A 23,718-nucleotide genomic window follows, 5' to 3' on the forward strand; every position below is an offset into this window, starting at 1 on the left:
TGTAGATTCATACTTGTAAGTGTTCATGACTTGAGCTGTACTTTAAATTTAAAGTTAAGTTTATAAGTTATTTCATCGTTTCCTCTCAGTATTATTAAGTTTTATTTTTCTATAATCAAACTGAAACTGTTATGATTAGTTATAGATTATTTAAGCGTTTAAATGTATCTGTAGCGGTAAATATTTGTAAAAAAATTGAAATTATAACTCTTTTTGTTTATAATTGTTCTTTTTTTTAATCAATAAACTTAACGTACAAAAAAGTGTATTATTAAGTTTTATTTTTCTATAATCAAACTGAAATTGTTATGATTAGTTATAGATTATTTAAGCGTTTAAATGTATCTGTAGCGGTAAGTATTTGTAAAAAATTAAAATTATAACTCTTTTTGTTTATAATTGTTCTTTTTTTTAATCAATAAACTTAACGTACAAAAAAGTGTAAGCTTTATTTGTGTATATATAGCATTTAGGAAATAATTTTCTGTGAGTTGCTCTAAGTAATAAATAGATTTAGTTAGCTGGTAGTTGTCGTCAAATGGTTTTTATTAATAATTAAACACAAAACTGTTTTAATGACTTTTTTAGGTTAAAAATAATGATAATATTAAGAAAATAAGAACAGCTACGATATTAAACTTTTTTTAAATTCTTTACTTTCTTAAAAGTCCTGTTTGTGGTAACGTTCACACAAGTTTTACCAAGATTTATACAGTGCTACTATTTTTATTTAGTTTTGAAGTCTTTTTAAAGTTTATAATTAATACATAAGCTACATCTTTAAATTCTGAAAAAGTTTCAAGTTTCTTTAAATAATATTAAATCTAAAAATGGTATAAAAAACTACTAGTTTTTAAATACTAAATTTTTTAATTATTTAATTATTAGAGGTCCATTTTTATATAAAGAGGCTGCGTATATACAATTTCTTTTTTAGGTGTATTATAAAGTGGCAAATTTTACAATCAAGGCGCTTTATAGTAAAAATTTTTAAATAGTTTATCGAATTAGTTTAAAAACTAATAAGAAATATACTCGCATTTGCTACAATTTTAATTTGATTTAATATTTAGTTTACATAAACTTGATAAAGCAATAAACTAATTGTATACAATAGTTTTTGATGATGCTGTGATCAATTATAAAAAAAACAACGCTGTGAACATTATGTCAGTTAGATAACTTGTACACACAAGGTAGAATAGTAAAAGCACTTTTTCATAAGTACCACTAATATTAGTCTTTTTTTCTTTAATATAAAATAAGTTGTTTAGAACTAGTGATGTACCGGACTCACTGTCCGGGTCCGGCCGGATATTGCCATTTTTGTCTGATATCCGGATCCGGCCGGATTCTAATTTGAGAAAAAAGTCCGGTTCCGGCCGGATTCTAATATGAAAAAAAAGTCCGGGTCCGGCCGGATCCTAACAGAGATCCGGCCGGACCCGGATCTAGTTAGTAAAAAAGAGCATACTGAAAAGTATTTTTTCATAAACAAACCCTGTGTAAATTACTAAGAGTCATTTTCGTTAGTTAAAATTAAACACCTACCGTGATTGGCTCATTTTGTATACGTGACTAATTTACATTTGTTTACATTTAAACTCTGAAACAAACATTTCAGAAATGCAACTCTTTACATATGTTGTAAAATTGAAAACTTTGTAATGAATACTTGCATTATTTATTGTTTAAAGTTAAGCACAGAGAATATTTAGAGTTAATGCGCTTGAATGTACGAGCCAATGAGAATCATATGACGAAATGTTTCAAACTAAATACTGATGCAACAAAACATCAGAACATGACAGGCAGTTTATATGTAAGCAGTTAGTTAGTTTGGTGTGCAGCTTGAAGCAACAAAATATCTTGAACTTTTTTGTGAATGCTTATTGTAAGTAGTGTTTTGTTTTAAAAGTGAATATTTCAACTGGTGTTTAATTAATTAACTATTTTTGCCAGGTTTATAGTTTAATAGTTTATTAAAAAATTTACAGTTTCTTGTTTACTAAAAGTTTTATTTAATTTTTAGTTTATTGTTTTAAGTCTTTTTATATAGATTTAAATAGCTTCCAGTTTTTAAAGTGTTACCAAAATAATTAATAATTTTGTAAATGCTAGTACTTCTTGTTGTGTTTTATATAAAAGATTTATCACTCAAAACTGTCGTGTCTGATTATAGAAAGTAGTCTCAGTTAGAATTTAGTATTTGTTAGATATTAATTAAATAGCGTAGGATTTAATTATGATGGGTAGTACTGATAAGTTAAGTGTACCACAATCAGTCCACAACTTTACTACCAAAATGTCAACCTTTGCTAGTTGTTCTACTGATTATTTGATTAAAGTAACTTTTTTTAAAAACCTCGTTCTGACTCAGGCTTGTTTATACTCACTCTAGCTAGTTTTATTGACTTAAACAGTGGCAATCCTGCTAGTTTGAAAATTTTTGGGAATTTTAGAAAATCTTGGAGTGCCTCAGGCTAGTTTATTTTTTATAAAAACTCAGGCTAGTTTTCTTTTAGATTTTGAATGAGTTTGAGCTGATCCAGTTTTCAATATTTTGTAATTTTCTAGTGTATTTTGTTCAAGAACTTGATTTCAGATTTTTAATTGTAAATAACACTTAAATTTGTAAACCTTGTGGCTAGCTGTTCTACTTATTATTAGATTAAAGTTCTTTTTTTTCAGTATTTAAAAACCTCATTCTGACTCAGGCTAGTTTATACTAGTGATGTACCGGACTCACTATCCGGGTCCGGCCGGATATTGCCATTTTTGTCCGATATCCGGATCCGGCCGGATTCTAATATGAAAAAAAAGTCCGGATCCGGTTCCGGCCGGACCCGAAATTGTGGGTCCGGTACATCACTATTTAGAACCTAATTTATTTTTGGTTAACTAAAAAAGATTGTTTCGTTTAAATGTAACTAATAATTAAAGTTTTTCTGTACATGTTCAATTTTTAAACAAAACTGCTTTTTAGGGGTTACTAATATATTTTACACGCTAGCTTTTAGTCCATAATTCAAAAGTTTAACTTTTTTTAGACATCACGTTTAAAAATGAAATTTCAAAGAAAGTCTTGGATCTTAGGAGCTTAAAATTTTATACTAAAATAAAAACTTAGTTCAATAGGTATTAAAATTATACTATTTAACTTGAGGTCATATTAAAAATACCATATCAAATGAACTTAAATTATATTAAAAATAGTAAACCAGCTTAAAAAATTGAACAATCTAAAATTATTCTTACACTATATATATTTTTTAAATGTATTTAAAGATGTTTAAAAGTTTTGTTTACAAAGTCCAATTTTTAATTTAACCTTATATTTCACCTTTTTATTGCGTTATCTAATATCAAGTTTTGATTGGTACAACACAGAGGGCTGGCAAATGGCCATTGACTGTTTTCGCGACTAAACAGTTAAAGCAAGATTGTTATTTAATTGTTTAGAGCGGGGTTTCGTCTTTTAAAAACTGGGTTTTTTTCTGTTCTGCTTAAAGTATACTAAAAGTTACGTAAGCTTAAATGTAGCCAAAGTTTGCTTTTTAAAGTTTAAAAAAGCCTCGAAAAATGCTTAAATTTTTGTCAAAATTAAGGTCTACATCTACTATTAAAAACCACCTTAAAAGCTTTTATACAAATACTTTTTTTAAAGTTTTTTCATTTCTTTGGTTTAGTGTTAATTGAAAAAAGTCAAAATTCTTTGAATATTTAAATGTAAAAGTATATTATTTCTCATTTAAAAAATCTTCTATTCTCGCCGAAAATTCATTGATGATTTTCTGGCAATTTAGGGTATTCTTCAGTGTTAGTTTTTTCAATTTACCACCTTAGAACCAACATAATTATTTTTTAAGTAATTTAGTGAAAATGACAAGGAATCTATATACAAATTTACAGACAAATCTATCATGTGATATATAACTATTTTTTTAGGTTTTTACAAGCGATATTTCTGTTAAAAAAATTAATATAATATCCTATCCCTAGTTTTTCACTATGACAAAGAAGACTATTGTGTATGTTCTAGAAGGTTCTTAATGTGTATAGATTCACTTACTTTTGTTTACTGATCATTTAAGCTCCAAGAATGATGAGAACAGTTAGTATTGGTCAAAACATGGTAGCTTAGCATATGTTTTAGTTATTGAAATAGTTTTTTTTTTACTATTTTAGCAAAATTAAGGTTTTGTAATACTTTTATTGAAGTTATTATAGTATTTTTTGTAAAAGTAGTGTTTTTATTTTTGATACAAGATAGCCAGAGTATTGCATCTCATTAAAACTTATATATTTTTTGTAGATTCACACCATAACTTATTTAAACCTAGCAGTAATATGGATAGTTTAACTAACTTCGAAATATACGAACTGTTCTAAAACCACAAACCACCATTTCAAACTAAGCCTAACTTTGACGTTGTTGCTGGTGAAGTGATAGACAAGCTTGAACTTTCAAAATCTAGCAAATCTAAAGTTAAAGAAGATCTTGATAAGCTATTTAAAGAATACAAAACTATCCAAAAACAATAAAAAATTATATAGCACAGATAAATTGAGTCAAAAAGAAAAATTCAGAAATGTGTAGAAGAAGAAATTAGTGTTGCTCGTGAAAAACCGTATCCCACAGGACATGGTGGAACTTCTACAACAGGTAACGTAGTCTAAACTTTGTTAAACACCAATAATAGGACTCTGCTGACGAAGCATATTTCTGATGTTAGTTTAAAAGAAAACATTGACAAAATTATTTTGTATGTTTCCATTATTTTATACCTCATAAATTCTAAGAGAAAGTTTAATGTAGAGAAACACTCAGTTTTATATCAAAAAACAATGATGCTGGTCATGCCGGTTAAATGGATTCGCTTTACACCAACTGCGCATACTGTTCTTGCACATAGTGCTGAACTAATTGAGCAAAACAACGGTAGAGGTTTGCTAAATTACACCGAAAGTGGAATGGAAGCTAATAACAAGTTTCTAAGACAGAACAGAATGAACTTTTCAAGGAAAACTTCTCAGTATGAAAATTTAACAGACTGTTTAAATCGATTATGGGACAAGAGTGACTACGATGTTAACAACACTTTAGACAGACTGAATTGCACTTATTGTAAAGAAGTTGAACATACTGCGCGAAGTTGTTTGGAGCTAAATGAAAAATTTCATCATGTAGTTCAGAATAGGAAACGTTGTTACATATGCTTTGTGCTACTGAATAGAGTGTTTTATTTATTTTAGAAACTTAATTTCAAAGAAGTTCCAAGAACTTACTGTTTGACTTATATTTTCTAGTAAATTTAAAGTACTTTTTTTTAATCACAAGCTAAATTATTTTGTTTTTTGCACTGTTTTGCAACGAATAAATGTTTTTATTGTTCAAAATATTTACGGTTTTTTTTCTTTTGATAAACTTGTACAAATGTAACGTTATTAATAATACAAACTTTGGTATACAAAGATCAGCCTTAAGTTTAAAATAAACTGTATTTAGTGTATAGCTTCACCCGGCTTGATATTGAAAATTCATTCATATTTAAACTAAAATGGAAGTAAATGTGACTCTCTTGAGGTAGCCAATTATTATTTTATTTTTTTTAAGTTTCTTTCTTTAAAGTTTCATTAGAAATTAAAATTTTAATTATTTTTTAAATAAAACAAACATTATTTTTAATTGTAACACTAAGTGTAACTTTAAATTGTTTTATAGTGCTTTTTATGACAGCTTTATGTCAATGGCCGCTTGATCCCCGTTTTCAGCCCACTGTGTACAAGTGTAATCTTTTATCATTTTCTATTAAGTCGGACACTTCACACAAAATTTTTCAGTAATTCCTTACTCTTAGCCTAAGTTAAGGTTATATTTTTTAGTCTTTAGTTTAGAGAGTTTAAATGTTCGGTCTCTCAATATGGCCAATAAAAGTTGACTGATTAAATTTATATATACACTTTTTTAATTTCGTAAGTTGCTACCGTTAATACTATATTTATATAACAAATATGTATTTCTAAACTCTCCTTACTTAAGTTCTCCTAAAGCAATGTTTTTAAAATATTATAGTTTATTAAACAAGATAAAGATAATTAAGTACAAAAGTTTGATCAAAACACCTGAGGTATAGAAAAACCTTTCAGTCATCGGGCTACATAGGATTTTTGTTTTCTTTTTTTTGCGTTGAATTTAAAATTTTTTTTTTTTATTTTAAGAAATTTTTCTTTTAAAATAATGAAGTTAAGGTAAAAAAAAAGTTATACATTAATGGATACAAAACAGAATATGAAATTTAACTGGAAATAGCTTAAAATATTATTACTGAAATTTAAAGACCAAATTTTTACTATGTTTTTATCAACAACAGTTTTTCACATTTATTTTGTTTCTTCTAGTTATTTTTTATTTTTTAGAACTTATTCTTTGTATATAATTCATTAAATCTAAACCTAGCGCGTATAGAAACAAAAATTCAGTTATCCAAGTCCCAAGAAACTGGATATAGGTATTTGTGCCAAAACTCTCATCATTTTCTTTGATATAATAAAAATATTGTTTATACTGTGTAGAATAATACGTATAAACAAGTTGTATCAATAAAATCTTTTTTTAAACAAGGTTTGTTAAAATTTATACACAAATAAGTTTTGGTCCTACCTGCCTTTTAATGTGTAAAAAGTTGCTATAAAACCAAAAACCACAGATATCAACTGATAAAAATAGTAAACTTAAACAAAAAAAAATATTTAAAAAGAAATAAAACAAATTAAAACTGTTGAAATTAGTTGTAGCAATTAGTAGACTATTAAGTTTATTAACGAATTTTAAAGTGGAAAAAAGTTAATACTGTAATAGTAATTTATAAGACAAATAACAAATAAGTTTTCAAAAAAATAAAATATAAAAGTACAACATGTTTAAAAAGTTTCCATGGCTTTTACGCTTTTTCAGAATTATTTATCTAATGCCTTTATAACCTCCTCGATCGAAAATTAAGTCTGCTGATAAAAATTTGGGAAAATAAAAATTTAACTTAGTACTACATAACACGAAAATAAAGTTTATATATATAGTTTGTGGTTTTTCGTCATAACTATTTCTAAATATTAAAGTTTCAATAATCCTAAACAAACTATTAATGACAATTGCTTGATTATTTTCTAAACTCTTATCTATTTTATTTATGTACGTTTAAAAATATTAAAATTACTTTAAATATTTCATAGTATCAAAAAGAGGTCTAGATATTATAAACTATAAACAAATTTTAATTGTTTTTATTGAGGAATATTAATACTCATTTTATTTGATTTTATATATGAAGATATGTATTTAGTTAAACTTACTTTTATTTTTGTCATTTGTCAAACATTTTTCAAGATAAAGCAATAGTATACCTTAATTTTATAAAATACTTTTTTAAAGTAGGAAAAACTAATAATTCTAGCAACATATCAACTTATTTATAAAAATCTTGTTGTATTTAATTTGTTATTAGTTGTTATAACTGATTACATTGCAATGCTCTTGCTTTTTTATTTTATTATACAAAATACCTAAACATTAACTTTTACTTATATACCTCTGGAAGAAGTCATTAAAAGTTTTATAGATACATTATATAAGATATGTAAATCTACAATAAACAAAATTAATTTTAAGAATTATTGAAATTTCCAACTTCTGGCGTTAAGTTGAGTTTTAATTCTTTAATTTGTTCCTAAAAAGACGGGATAGCCATGGGGTTACCCTTGGGACCAACATTGGCTAACATATTTAAGGATTATGTAGAGTTAAAAAATATTCCTGCTTGCAAAAATAAGTTATTGTACCTCAGGTATGAAGAAGATTGTTTTGTGTTGGTCAGAAGTGAGAAAATTATGGATGAATTTTTCAATATTGTTAATAATGCTCATAACTCTATTAGTTTCACAATGGAGAAAGAAAATTATAATGAACTTGCTTTTTTATAAGTACAATTTAAACGAGAAGATAATAGATTTTTAATATCGGTGTATAGAAAGAATACTTTTACAGGTTGTTATTTGAATTTTCAATCCAAGTGTAGTTTAAATTAAAGAGAACAGCGAATCGAAAATTTATTACCCAGAGTTGCTACTTAGTAAAATTAAACAGTTTAAGTTACTATTAGACAAAAATGGGTACCTATAGAAGTTATTTTTCATAACAACTAATATACACTTCAAAAAATTTGATAAAAGAAAAACGTAAGGACCTGAAAAATTGTGTAAATAAATTAAAATTCCTATTTATTAATAAAAGTTCAGAAGTGTTAGAAAAGTAAATTAAACAATTCTAAAGAAATACTTATTATGCAGCAAAGCCAAGGATTGATTGACTAAAAACACCAGGTGGTAAAGATTAAATATCCAACTAAAAAAAAGTACCAAATCAGCTGCTGTAGTAAAGCAAGCTATATCGGATTGACAACAAGACAAATAAGAAAAAGGAGAAAAGAGCATGTCCCAAAAGGTGTAGAGAACTTTTGCTTTTCAGAAATGAAGGGTGATATACTACTTAAAGTTCTAAATGCTTCAAAACATTTGGTTATTGCAGAACATTTGGTAAATAACTCAACGTAAGCAAAAAGTTATAATCTAAAAGTTAAAAAATTAATTAGAGTGTGTATTATGTTTTCGATTTACTAAATTAGAAGCTATTTGTATTTTAATATGAAAACCTGTTTTGTGTAAGCAAAACGATTTTGATTGTACTATTTCTTTATTTTCGTTTGACTTTATAAGGCGTGTTATTGTCATTATATTTAAGTATGGTTTTACTTTACGTTGATTATACTGTAAGTAAGTGTTTTCTATATCTTGCTGTATAAATAAATAATGGTCAGTTATGTTACAACACCCAAACTTTCTCCATTTATTAGTTAGATACAAGTTAAAACATTAAAAGACAAATACCGTTTAATAAACTCTCATTAAAACCTAATGGAGCAATTTTTCCCTAGTTTTCTGTCTTTGAAATGTTTAGTATTTTATATATTATACCAGAAACTTAAGTAAAATTTACGAAACATATTAACAACAATTAGAAAAAAAACTATTTTGGTGATACCTTTTCGATATCAGCATGTCAATTAAATAATTTAAGTATTTTCAAATTTAAAGTTAAATGAAGCTGAAGTTAAGCACAAAAAAGGTAAATTTTGATAAAATTTATTTTTATGCAGCTTATTAGGTATGATAGGTTAAAAAAGGTTCTTGTTATTGTGTAGCAAAAAAAAAGGTTAAACCGCTTTTTACTAATATTAAAAGTATATGCAATAACAAAACTTTTTACTAATTTCAAAAGTATATGCAACAATGAAACATACATTAAACAATTTTGTAACGTTAGAATGTTATAACATGAAATGACATATGACGACTAGAAAATATTTTTGTAATGTAAAAAATGGGTAGCTGTAAAAGTTTTCTGAGCACGAGGGGACAAAATTGTACGAGTGCATACAATTGCAGAAAGATACTTTTGCATGAGCAGACAATTTTGCACGGAGACTTTTTTGCACGGATTGAATTTTTTTTTTTTTAAGTTTTTGATTATTTTTTTTTCTATCACTGTTACCCTTAACTCTTACCGTCGGTCGGTAAATTGTTTTTTTTTAGTTGTTTTTATATATTTTTTGTATATCTCTTTTAAATTTGTTTATTTGTAATTTTTTTTTGTTATCACTGTTACCCCTAACCCTTATCCTCGGTCAGGAACTTTTTTTTTGTATTTTTTTACTCTCGTGCAAAAATATAACTCGTGCAAGATTGTCTTCGTGCAAAATCGTCTTCTTGCAATTTTGTTCCCTCCTACAATTTTGTGCCCTCGTGCACATTTGGCTTTGTGTAAGTTTGACTTCGTGCAATATTGTGCACTCGTGAATTTTTGTTTTTTCGTGCAATTTTGTCCCCTCGTGCAATTTGGTAACCTAGTGAAATTTTGTCTTCGTGCAATTTAGACCCGTTCCCGTAAAGCTTACTAAATTTACATTGTCCATCTATAATGCAGATTTTAATACTGAAACAGCTTAATATTAGTATGCCCGTTAATTGCAGTTGCTTTTTTGGTTACTAAAATGTTTTAGTAAATTTTAGTAAATTTAAGTACGTATTTCTAAGGGAATATGTGTTTAGTAGTATAGTAAGCCTAGCATTTTATAAACAAATTCTTAGAAAAATACAGAGTTACCCACTGACAAAGTGAAGCCATAAGAGGACAAAATTTTATTTTTTGGAAACCCTACTCTACAGTATACAAAACTAACTTTTATGCTTCTTTATCTAAATTATAAATATCATTATAAAACTCAAGACATTTATAGAAATTTAGAGGTGAAAAAAAACACCGAGAATAAAGTCAAGTTCAAGCTGGCTTTACTGTAATGAAGAAAAAGTAAACATGTTGCGTGTAATAGTCGTCTAAATAAATAGTTTATTAAAGTAAACAGTAAATTTGAAGGAAAACGAAAAGGAGAACTTAACTTATAAGCTTTGCTCCTATGTATACTTAATTTAACTATATTTAATTAGTTATTCTGTTTCAAAATGTTTTTTTAGTTCTTATTTAGTTTTTACTTACGTTATTTCAACTGTTCTAAATAAAGTAAATTTTAAAGAAATATTTGTCAACTTAAGTACTAATTTAAGTCGTAATTGAAGAATTTCGTATAATATATAAGTTAAAGTGAAAGTTTTGTAGAAGATTACCTAGGCGAGATTTAATTACCCTCCGACTTGTTATAAAAACAAACATGTCTGTTTAATTATTAGTGATTTTTTTTTGCTCTAGGACTAAATAGGAACTTATTAACAATGTGAAACAAAGACGGTCAATCGACGTAACATACTTTTGCAGTTTGTTATACGATATGACTGTTTTAATACCTAGGTTATATCTAAAAATCATATTTTTCCACTTAATAAAACTAAAGTACAGTAACCTCTCGGATCTTTACGCACTCGTGACGTTACGCACTCTCGTTTAGTTACGCATTTCAGAATTCTATAAAATTCAGAAAATAAAAATTTTATTTTTTTTTATATTGCACAAATTAGGTTTAATGTATATTTCTAAATTAAAATATGTTTTTGAATGCTAACACACTTCTCTTTATTTTTAGACGTTGTAAATTTATGTACCTTGACAAATTAATAAACATTTAGTTATACCTCAGTATATCAGAAATTTTGTTAACAATAAGAGATTAAATCAAAATTCTGAAATAAACATGACTGTGTTTAATAATGAAAGTATAATGAAATAATGAGAGTTTAAAACACAAAGAAATAATATAGCAGTCTTGCCATATATATTAATAAACACCATTTTATAATTGTAAAGAAATGCTTAATTATAAATTGAATTTGCTAAGTAGAATAGAATATAAATGACACTTATAAATATAGATAAAAATAATTTCTACTTAATATTAAAATAGTAAAATTATTTCTACTCGTATTATTATTATTTTATAAACATTCAAATCCTTTTTTTTCAATATATGTATAGTTTTATCTGTTGTTTTCATGTTTATAAATGAAGTAAACAAATAGTTTAAAGTGGGAAAGTGCCCAGTCTGCTTTTAACTAGAAGCAATATTAAAAAAACCTTATAGTGAGTATATTTGGTACCTCTCGTTTCTTTACGATCTCTCATATCTTTACGCACTTTTTCTGTGGACACAATGTGCGTAAATAAGCGAGAGGTTACTGTATTTAATATCTATTAATGTTTGCTTGAATTTTATTATCTTGATAGACCTATACAGGTTGTAGAACAATTTGTATAAGTTATTGCGATGAAACTTAAATCTAACCTTCTATAAGACATTAATACATTAGTCAGAAATGATACAACATTTACGTCAGACTTACAATGTAATTTTTAGACCGTAATAAAAAAAAATTGTATCTGAATATTATAGTTGTAAAGGTTTGTTTTTGAAAATTTGATTATGTTAAAATTATTATAATTACGTGAATTACATTAAGATCTATCTTTTATATAGTTAAAACTGCTTACCTTAAAATCCTACAATAAAGAGTCCAAATATTGTATAGTAGATGGTTTTTTAAATTGTATATGATTAACGAAAAACGTATGTTAATGTAGTCTAAAAAAACTAAAAAAAATATAAATAATGAAAACATCTTGAAATTATGTGTAGGATAAAAAATCATAAAATGATGTAAAATAAATAAATTAAAATTATGTTACATTAACAGTAAAATCAAAATTTGTACTAAAAGTATTTTTTACGTAACACATTAAAATTTCTATGTTTTATAGTAACTAAAAATAAAACATTGTTTAATTATTTACTAACTTTATGTAGATTAGTTTGTTTTTGCAAGAAAGCCAGATAAAAAAAAATAATTTAAACTATTAAAATGGGTTAGAAATGATCAGGTTAGAAGTGTTCGGGTTAGAAGTGATCGGGTTAGAAGTGATCGGTTTAGAAATGACCGGGTTAGAAATGGTCGGGTTAGAAATGATCGGGTTAGAAGTGATCGGGTTAGAAACGATCGGGTTAGAAGTGACGGGTTAGAAGTGATCGGGTTGGAAATGATAGCGGGTTAAAAATGATCGGCTCCCACGACTCGATAACCGAAATGTTTTTTCGTACACCAGATCCTTAGAACAAACTTTTTGAGCGCTTTTTTTATTGTTCAATAAACAATATTATTCATTTGTTAATATGAACTTGAGTTTATTAAGTTTAGACAATGAGTAATGTTTATGAATACTCACAATATTTTAAAATCTAAATAAGTTGAAGGTTTCTTCAAACTTATTTATACAAATAAGCTAAAAAGTAAGACACTGTATATAAAACAGATTAAAAAACGTAGTTATAAATAGTTGATTTAAAAGAGTTATAAACAGCTCAAAATTACTTTTATGAATACTAACTTACATTAATATAAAAAATGTTTTAATTGTTTAGTAGATACTTACATTATTTAAAAAATACTAATAGGTGTTATTAAAATAATCTATTCTCTTGCCAAAAAAGAGCTACCCCATTAAAAAAAGCCTATAAAGGCCATGTAAAAAAGTACAGTAAAAAAAAAACTTATTAATAACTATTAAGGGGGTCTTATTGAAGAACTTCGGTGTTTTCCCAAACATTTGCTGAGTCTGTAGAAAAAAGCTTTTTTTCATGTTATTTTAAACTTTGTATATTATTTTATTTTTTAATAATGTTTAATGTGTTTGGGTAAGGTTAGTTAGGGATAAGGATATAAATAAATAGAAATTAAAAAAGCTTTTGAAAATATTGTTGTCTCGGCAAATGTTAGGGGAAACACCTTAACGTTTCAATCGGACCCCTTAATGGGGGTTCAACAAAATGGTTTAAAAAACAATAAATTTTTCGTAAACTGTTTTTTAACAGTCTAACAAGAAAAATTTTTTGTAGGACAAAAGAAATGTACCTTACGACTCAATTTAATCTTAATTGATTTTTGTTGCATATTATTTTTTCTTATAAAGTTTTCTAAAGTATGTCGAGTTATATTTTTGTTATCAGTCAACCATTTTTTTAATTGAGTAGAAGATAAATAAATTCAGTAAAACACATTTTACTTTTATTTTTAGTATAACTTTATATCTTTTAAATAATAGAAAGAAAAACATTATTTAGAACTTTCTTTTTTAGCTACTTTATTTGTTGTTTATTTCTAAATAAGTTAACAGCAGCAATCCTTTAATAAATTTAGTGAGTACTGAAAAATTATTTAACTTTTCCCTGACTACTACATTTTTACCCCAAGCGGTATAATTTTCTTTTCGATTTCTAGAACAAAAACTATTGACGCGTAACTAAAGTTCACAGTTTATCCGCTAGGAAGTGACTTGTTTAGCTTGATCTCCCGCCTTGGAAGGCCTATAAGCGTTTAAAATTTCTAATATAATAATATACGTTATTTAATTTTTCGAAATAGCTAATTTATGAATGAAAAGATAAGAGCTAATATTTTTTTTTATAAAAAGGATTTAGTCTATTTATTCTGTCTGATTAGTCAGTTATCCGAATTAAAAGTAGTATATTAATTGCTTAATTGTTATACTTGCTGCAATTCATTAGTTAATGCTGCAACTGATTATAAAAAATTAAAAAAAATCAACTAATTTAATAGAATATAATTAATATAATTATTTTAAAAAACTTGTATAAACGACTTCTATAAATTTAAAAATTTAATGTGCTACATATATTCATATAAATAAATGATTTACTTTGATTTGATTATACCATGCAATAACAAAAATATAAAACAAACTTACTACTTTCACTTTTAACTTTTAAGCAAAAAATAGGTTAAGAATTTGCATAAACTTCTCAAATATACTTGAAATCAATAAAAATGTGTTCAATTTTTAACTCAAGTAAATATGTACTCAAAAGGAGACAAGTATCTTATAGTGAAGATAGCATTTCATAAACAAAATTTTAGAAAAATAAACACAACTTCCCACTAACTAAGAAAAGCCAGAAGAGGATAATATTGTATACCTTGGAAACCCTACTGTATACTTTGGAAACCCTACTGTATAAGGTGTATTTTTAATTTTATCCTTAAACTTTGAATGTTATTATAAAACAGAACAATTAAATGTGTTAGGGTAGAAAAATCGGATAAAATTGTTTTCAAAAGGATGTGCACAGAAACTAAAACTAACTTAAGTGCAACATTTTTTATATTTATCAATGCATTTCCAACTGAAATTACAAAAGCAGTTAAAAAAGTAACATGTAAGAATAGTTTCTAAATTATATAAGCAAGTTTTCACACAACTACTTAAGCAAGACATTTAAAGTAAAGCAAACAACAATTTTTACTGTACTTCAAAATCTTTATTTTTTAGTTTTTTCAACTCTAAATTTCAGTATAAGAGAAAACTACATTTGAGATAATATATCTCCACATCAAAAGCTGCTAATGATTAATAATTGTCTTAACTGGTCAAAAATTTGGAAAATATTTAACACTTAAGTTCAATTACTTTCAAATAGTAATTAATTAAAAAATAATATTAAGATTAAAAATAGTAATCTTTCTTAGTAAAAGCATAGTAATGGCAAAAGACTTTTCAGTCATTGAGCTAAACATTACTCCTAGATTTATTTATATATGTATATATTAATAAAACACCACATTTTAGAAATAAAATTGTTTCACAGTTCTGTTAGACAGAACAGCTCTTCATTTGTTTATTATAATGATATCATAAAACATAAATCAAAATGTACACAAAGTAAAGCAAAAAACATTAGAGATTATTACGTCACTAAATAAATCATTAAAAAGTATAAGACACACAACAGTTTGCATAACAGTTAAAAATTAGTTAAAATAAAAGCTTGAAAAGTTTTTACAGTTACTAAAAAGTTCATTTGTTAAGAGCATAGGGGGTCCACCTTGATTTTTACAAGTTGATCTTATTTAATAGAGTTTTATCTAAGCTATCAGACGTTTTTAACCGCTTGAAAAAATTAAAAGTAATTTTTGAGATATGATCAATCAATGTTGGTGACCTCAACAGGTTCTTAATGGAAGATGCAACTAAAAACGTGAAAAAAGGCCATTTCACTAAAAATCTATTTCCTCCTTCATATTTTAAGCAATCTTCTTCAAATTTTCCTAGAAAGTCTATTATAAAATTTTAAAAAGTTTGAATGCAAGAGTTTTTTCAATTTAAAGAATTAAGATTTTTATTAAAAAAAAACCACCTATTTTTTATGTTTTTTGATCTGAAATTTTTATTATTAATATTTTTAAAATTGAAACATCTAAAGTTTTTTAAACTATAAAACAAATGTTTCCTGAAAGTTTGAGGTCTTTTGCTCAAAATATTAAGGATAAGATAGATTTTTAGTGAAACTTTTTTGGATTGATTTAATTGAAATTGATTTTTAAAATTTCCGCAAAAATTGAACTCAAAAAATTTGTGTCAACATTTTTGTATCAAAAACTTTTCATAAAAATTACAATATCACAAAAAGAATATTTTTTTTTTATTCTATAAAAACTGGCTTGTAGTTTATACTTCAAGCTTTCGTATAAGAACCAGTGTTATTTTTAGTAAAAAAAGTTAGACTCCCCCTTATGCCCTAAATTTAAAGCTAGATTTTAGTTTAATTTTGAGATCTTGTTTTTTTTTTCCATATTGCAAAGAGTGCAGCCATATTTTAAATTGAATTTGTTTTTTTGTTGTCTTTATGAAACATATGTTTTGGAATTTTTTAAATAGTGTTTTTCTAATAAATTATGTATATATATTATAATACCACAAAAATGTTAGATTATTAGAAAAATTACTTAGCTAAAACCAACAATAGTTTACAGGAAAAAAGAGTTTGTGATTAGTCTAAAAATAAAAAATCATGCATTATATATTTTTTAATTTTCAAAAGAAACACTTCTAGAAACTTAACACTATGTGCTTTTATAGTTAAAATAGTTACTTTTTTTCCATTAACTATCAAATTATTACGACTGTACATCAAACCTTAAAATACAACAACAGCAAAATAGACAATAAAAACAAAATCACTAAAACTGATGATACAGTAGGGAAATCAATAAGATATGCTTTTGAACTGGGGAAAAACAATCTTATAAGAAATTAGTACATAACCAATTTTTAGACAAAGCTTAATCTTTTTTCAAGTTTAAGTAATTGAAGTAGAATTATATTAAATAAAATATTAAAATCATGTTTTTTCTATTTAACTCCGTTTGTTAAAGTTTTGTTTTCCAATTTTTTTTGATCTCACTAATGTTTGAGATTTAGTGCATACCTCTTCAAGTGTGTCCTCCTCGATGTCCCTACTGTATATTAATATTAAAAAAAAAATTACAATAATATACTCTTAATTTAATACTTTATAAAAAACTGTACCTTACAATTTAGCAATTACATTTAATTTCAATAAAATTAAATCAAATATATAGTTCAAAATAAATTAGAAACTTCAAACTGCAGAACATTAAAACTTTCCTGCTTAACTAGAATAAATTTATTAAAATGGATCAAAATGTAGACTCTTTAAAGCCTGCAGAAACTGAAAAAACATCGAATTCTAAAGAAGTTGAAGATAAATCAAAGCCATTAAAAAGTGAAGAACCATTAATTTCTAAAGAAATTGAAGAAAAATCGAAGTCAGTAGAAATAGAAGAAACATCAAATCCTGAAAAAACTGAAAATCATAACAAAACTTCTGATGAAGTTGATAAAACAGAGATTCTCCCTAAAACAGATTCTTCATCAGAAGCAAAACAAGTTGAGGTAAAAGCTTTATTGATAAAAGTGTTTTGTATCAATGTGTATATTTATATGTAAGCTCATTGTGTGCATACCTATATGTAAGTTTTTTAAAAAAGAAAAATTAAAAAATGGTACAAATCTTTATGCATTCAAGAGTGTCACCTAAGGTTGCCACCCACTCAGTACACTGAGGATAACTCAGGCTAGTTTGAAATAAAAAAAAACTCAGGATAGTTTTAAACTTTTTTGACAATTTCAGGCAAGTTATGTTTGTAGCTCTAATTGAGATTTAGTTGTTCCAGTTTAAACATTTTGATATTTTGTAACCAATTTTGTTCAAATTTTATTTTTGATGATTTTGAAAAGTGGTGACTAAATTATGAAAAAATTGTTTGAGAACTTTTTCAAAAGATTAAAAAAACTCAGGATGACTTAGGATAGTTTAAAGTCACTTGGTGTATTTTTTTGACGCAATGAGTGGCAACATTGACCACCAGAAAAGTTATTTTGTTTTGTAAATATTTTATAACGTTTTCTTTTTACAGATTGTTTTAGATGTCAACAATATGGAGCAAAGTGTTGAAACAATGGATGTTGAAGAAAGTGATAAGACTGAGAAAAACTCTGCTAAGGGAGGTATAACTTTAAACTTGTAACTAAATTGTTTTAATAAAGCTATTGTTAGATTAACTTTATTTTCTTAAACTTTAGTTTATATATTTAGAAAAAATTATTTACCAGGAATTTCTGTTTAATTTAAAAGTCTAAACTTTTTGATATAATTTTTACAGCTATTAATGAAACAGATGAAACAAATGTATTAATCTCTTCATCTTCTGCCTCTGTACCTGCTGGTATATTGATATTTTATATTTGATGATATTTTTGTTTTACTTAGTTTTTTAATCATTATCTAGCACTATACTTAAAACTTTTATTTTTTTTAATATTTCATAAAAATGTATACAATGATCTTTATATGACTATTTTTAACTTTAAATGATTAAAAAATATTAAATAAACCAGGGTTGAAAACAGACCTGGAATCCTGGAAAAAACCTGGAATTTGACATTTTAGGCAAAAAAAAAAAGGTTTTTGAATAAAATAATTTCTAATTACCTTGAAAAAACTTGGAATTTTGAACATTTTTAACGAGTGAAGTAATGGAATTTTGATCAAGTATAAAAAATCTATCATATATAAAAAATGTTTATATACCATTAAAATTCTTTTAAATACAAACATTTAAAATTATTTTACAGTATATTTTTAATTTTGTCATTCTATTTAAGATATTTTTTTACTTTAAATTTAATTTTAAACTAAAAATATACTAAAAACTTGTTTTTGTAAAACCTGGAAGAAATTCAGAAAACCTTGAGAAAAATAAAATTAGCATATACTATTTTCAATTTTGACAGATGAAAGTTTACTGTTTATAATTTTGTTATTAATTATGATATTGATTACTTATGAATGTAAGTTCTTAACCATTTGACTCTTAAATTATCTTTTGCTTAGTATGTCATAAATTTGTAGTAGTTACTATTTGAATTATTTAAAAATATTAATGAACAGTTTTATTTTTCGTTATTTTCAAAAGTTAAAAAAAAAATTAATTGAAATAACAATGTATAATCTTTAAATTATAATAAATAAAGTAAAGTTTTCCAAAGTTAAAAAATGTATTTTATGTTCAGTAGTTATAAAGTTTTTAGTTAATGTTTATATTCTCTTTTTTTTACTTGTTGTAGTTTTGTGTAGTTAATATATATTAACCATTAACATTTAGAAAAAGTGTTTTGTACCTATAAATAAACTTATAAATAAAAATATTTTTTAATTAATGCCTTCTCGAACTTTATAATAAAATACATAAAAATTTAAAATAAAAATATTAAAGATTTATTTTTTTTGATTTAAAAAATTTAGCTATTTAGATTTTTTCTGATCTAAAATTTTTTGATAAAAGTACAATTTCAATTAAAGTATAAAAATTAGTTTCAAATAATAAATTATGCAATGTTATTTCAAGAAATTCTTGTAAACTACTCTATCTAGGCTTACCACAAAACCTGAAATCCTGGAAAAACCTGGAATTTGAGAAGTTTTCAAAAAAAACCTGGATTTTTGAACAAAAATCACTAAAAAACCTGGAATTTTACCAATTTTTACATGTTAAGTAGTAAAATTTTGATTTTAATCGAACAACCTATCATATAGATAAATTTTTTGGTCATCATCAAAAATTTTTTATAATAAAAAACACATTTATTGCAGCTTCACAGTATTTTTGAATGTTTTTATACTATTTAACACAGTTTTTTCATTAAACTTAATTTTAAACTAAAATAGACCCAAAAACTTGCATTTAAAAATAACCTGGAATTATTTTTTTCAAAAACCCGTAGCAAACCTGTCAATCAATAATCCTATGTTTGTATTTTAAAAACTGTTCTGTATGTTTACTATGTTATATACCTTTTGAATTAGTTACTACAGGATTGCTAAAAATCCTGTAATCCTGGAAAAACCTGGAACTTGTCAATTAAGGCAAAGAAAAAAACTGTAAAACCTGGAATTTTTGAAGTTTAGAGAAAAACCTGGAAAAACCTTTAACTTAAAACAAAAATCACTAAAAAATCTGGTAAAACCTTGAATTATAGACACTTTTTACATTTAAATTGATCAAATTAAGCATAGGTACAAAAAATCTAAAATAAAAAAAAAAAGTTCGCATAAATTTAATTTTACCTATTGTAAAAGGTAATAAAGTAGCACTACAGTATCTTTTCAATGTTTTTATATTATTTAAACCAGTTTTTACCTTAAATTAAATTTTATACTAAAAATGAACAAATAAGCTTGTACTTATGATTTATATTGATGATGATATATGATTTTGATGTATGATTTTCAATATTTAAACGTTTTAATAATAATACTTACGTAATCCAAATACTCAACAATTATTGTCAATAAAAGTAAATCACCTAATACTAACTTATTTGTTCTATTTGACTAAATTTTTTTGGTCAAACTTGTAAATTATTTGCAGTTGCTGGGAAACGCAAGAGAAGCACGTCGTCAAGCAAACTGGGACCCCAAACATCGCCATCAAATGCTGGTACTGTTAGAAAGCGACCAAAAAGAAATGCTGCCTCCCCGTTAGTTGATTTGTGTTGATAATTTTTATGGTACATACTGTATAATTTAAATTTAAACAAACTTTATAAATTTTTAACCAGTTTTAAGTTTTATTGTTTCTTATTGATTATTTTGATTATAAATAATTGCTGGATACAACAAAATAAGAAATCATTCAAAAATCCTGTTTGAAATAATATTAAAAAAAATTAAGTTAAGTACTTATTTTTTAAATTTTTTAACACTGTATTTTCTTATAAATTTACCCATACTTTATGAACTTTTGTTAAGTGTTTTATTTTTAAAAGTATGTTGTTTTCATGCTTGTAGTTATGTCAACTGCTTAATAATTACAGTTTAAATAAACTTAGGAGTTATTTTTACCACAATTTAAAATCTGCAAGTAGAAAGCTTGAAAGTCACTATTTGTTTTGACTGAAACCAATAATAAGTGCAATTTTACATTTTTACTTTTTAATAATCCAACTTTACCTCAGGTATGACAAATATGAAGGAGAGTTGACGCCAATGATCAAGATAAAACGAGCACCAGGGCCTTCAGGAAAGAAATCAACAAACCCATCGAATGTTTTGTATGAGAAAGGATCTGTTGTTGCAGTCAAAAACGAAAGCGGTTTGTATATTATATAAGTAGTTTAAGTAAAAACCTTTTAAAACTTGAAATACAAGTCTACCTAGGTATTATAGTTTTTAAAGTTAATATTTTTGTACGTAACAACTTTTAAAAATGCTTTCTCTCAACAAGACTGAAATGAATAAGAACTAAATAGATTTGTATCTGATTTAAGAATTTATAATTTAAACTGTATAAACATATTTATATTGAAATGTTTTAAACTTAAAGTTTCGTGTTTTTCTTGTTTTATAGCGTATGATCATGCAGGTTCTTTCTACTTGGGAGCGGTGAAAAACGACGTTCTGACATCCGACATCGATTTCACCATCATCTGGTTCGACAACAAACCCTCCTCGCCCGATCTCTACACGAAATCATACTCCAACAAGATCAGGTCTTGGTCGGTACTTTGCGACAAGGTGACCCTCGTCAAGCAAGGACCCAAAACTTTCAAGCTGCCCCAAGTTGGTTCTGTGGTTTTTATAGTACAACACATGTATTTACAACTCAGTTTTATAAAAGTTGTATATCTGATAAGCATTCGTTAGGTTAATTATTAAGGAATAAAGTAATACAAATAATACAGAAAACATGATATGATCGATGTAGATAAGGTCTTTGAGTTAAAACGTTCTGTATTTTGATAACATTTTAAAGTTTGTGTTTAAACTAGACATGCATTTTGAAATATAATAAAAGTATTATTATATTTTAATGTTGATGTCAAGTATAAAATTTTAAGCTGTCTTTAGTTACTACAATAACTTATTATTTCCAATAAAAATAATACTTTTCATATAATGTTTTTATTAAGTAAGAACTTATAAACCTAATGTATAGTTTATATTGAAGTATATATTGTAATATGTTTTGTTACCAAGTTATATAATGATTATTATTAGGTAATCAAAAATTACTCTAGACTTTTTAAAATATTATAAAGCTACTTTTAACAACGTAATTCTTATAGTTTGTTTTCAAAACTTGGAGTAGTTTTTGTAAAAAAAAAAAAATTAAATCAACTTTATAAATTATAGCAACAAAAAGAGAGAATTTTGAAGCGTTTAAGAGATTCAAATGAGGAAGATCATTTCTCCTCAGAAGACGACCTTCCATTAAAAGCAACTATAACATCTCAACGTTGGTTGTTTGATCATTTTTACCTAATGTTCTTTATAAGTATGACTTTTAGTTGTAACGTAGATAGAAATATTTAAAAGAAGTTTTTGGTTTGATAATTAAAAATTTAGTTAAAAAAATCCAGTTTTTATTTTTTCTTAAACTTGTTTGAAAATAGAATTTAAATATTAAATTTTTTTTTAGTTTTACTGGTTTTTCTAATAAGTCTTATGTTTTTTCAGTTGTCTAGCATGTTTTTGTGATAAGCAAATTAAAAAAATATATATACAGTTTTGATTATTTTGTTATTTTTTAAAAAACTTGTTTTAATAAAGCTTTGTAGAAAATATGTTGAGAAAGTATTCATTTTAAAAACGTCGTAAACAAAAATAAAATAAACTAAAAATCAAAAAAGAGTTGTAGTAATTTGTAATGGGATGTAACATCTTTACTTAAACGAGAATATCTCTGATCGTATAAGAAGTTGAACTTCGATATAACTAAAAGTTTTTTTATAATCGTGTTTCCTAAAAATCAAAATTTTGATAAGTCTACTCTTTGTTTTCACCAAAAGCTGTATTTTTTTTGACCATTCTTGCACAAAATAGCATTTATATTTTACATTTTAGTATGATTATTTTCAAGATAGTGCGCTTCATGGATGTAGAACAATTTATTTAAAACTTTGTTTTTATAGTATTACATTTTGTATTTTCATTCTTTGTTATACCTATTCATCATAATCAGTTTTGAAAATTGGTTAAGCTAGCATGGTTAAAAGATAAAAACAATTTTGAATAACGATAATAAATAAAGAACAAATACGTTTTGTTAACTTTTAATTGAAAAATACAACAAAACTACTAAAAAGTAGATTAGTTGTGTACTAACTCCATAGTTTGGTGTAACCATCGTTTAAACATATTGCAATGGTAGTGTAAATTGTTCATAGAGCACGATTTTTGCCGCACAAACTAACATGCATGTTTTGTATTCACTTGACATTCAGGACTTCACCGCCATTTACTCAACACAACAGAGCAGACCACCGTTGAAATACAAACGAACAAGCCGCCACCCAGAAAGCCAGGCAGGCAGCCTAAATACAACAAAACGATCAACGCTAATGAAATGAACCTTATAAAGTCGCAAAAGAAGGCTAATTTAGAGCAGGTTTGATATTTTCAAAACTTAAGGTTTTTAAATAAACTATTTAATGGTATAATAGTCAATTTATATTTAGGTCTATGTCATTCTTAAAAGTCTTAATTTTGACCATGTGCAATTTTTTCCAGCAATTTTTGAGAACCACGTAACAAAGTAGTTTCAATACATAAATAGACGGCCTACAAAGTATAGCATTTTAACAAAAATAAACTTTTTAAGTAATGTAAATAAAATTGATAGTTGAAGAAAACTATTTTGTGTGTCTATATATATATACTTTGTTTAATAGCAAGCTTAGCTAGCAAATAGTGCCTAATCTTTTTAGTAATTAAGCAAAGTAAA

General features: G+C 25.5%; 1 protein-coding gene across 2 annotated transcripts in view; it reads left to right on the forward strand.

The window, feature by feature from the left end:
- Positions 1–17,027: 17,027 nt before the first annotated feature.
- The window catches only part of LOC145837038 (poly [ADP-ribose] polymerase tankyrase-like), a 33,351-nt gene continuing 26,660 nt past the window's right edge, over positions 17,028–23,718 (forward strand). The window contains exons 1-8 of one of the 2 annotated variants that reach the window (XM_082944805.1): positions 17,028–17,326; positions 17,851–17,941; positions 18,097–18,159; positions 20,365–20,473; positions 20,951–21,087; positions 21,358–21,554; positions 22,128–22,230; positions 23,219–23,382. In XM_082944805.1, the coding sequence (XP_082800931.1) occupies positions 17,066–17,326; positions 17,851–17,941; positions 18,097–18,159; positions 20,365–20,473; positions 20,951–21,087; positions 21,358–21,554; positions 22,128–22,230; positions 23,219–23,382 (1,125 nt within the window). In that variant the 5' untranslated portion in view covers positions 17,028–17,065. The remainder of the gene's footprint in view (positions 17,327–17,850; positions 17,942–18,096; positions 18,160–20,364; positions 20,474–20,950; positions 21,088–21,357; positions 21,555–22,127; positions 22,231–23,218; positions 23,383–23,718) is intronic. The other variant, XM_082944806.1, reaches the window with a different exon arrangement.

The sequence above is a fragment of the Thalia democratica genome, chromosome 5, assembly GCF_965202585.1.
Source record: "Thalia democratica chromosome 5, ktThaDemo2.hap1.1, whole genome shotgun sequence".
Lineage (NCBI taxonomy): Eukaryota > Metazoa > Chordata > Thaliacea > Salpida > Salpidae > Thalia > Thalia democratica.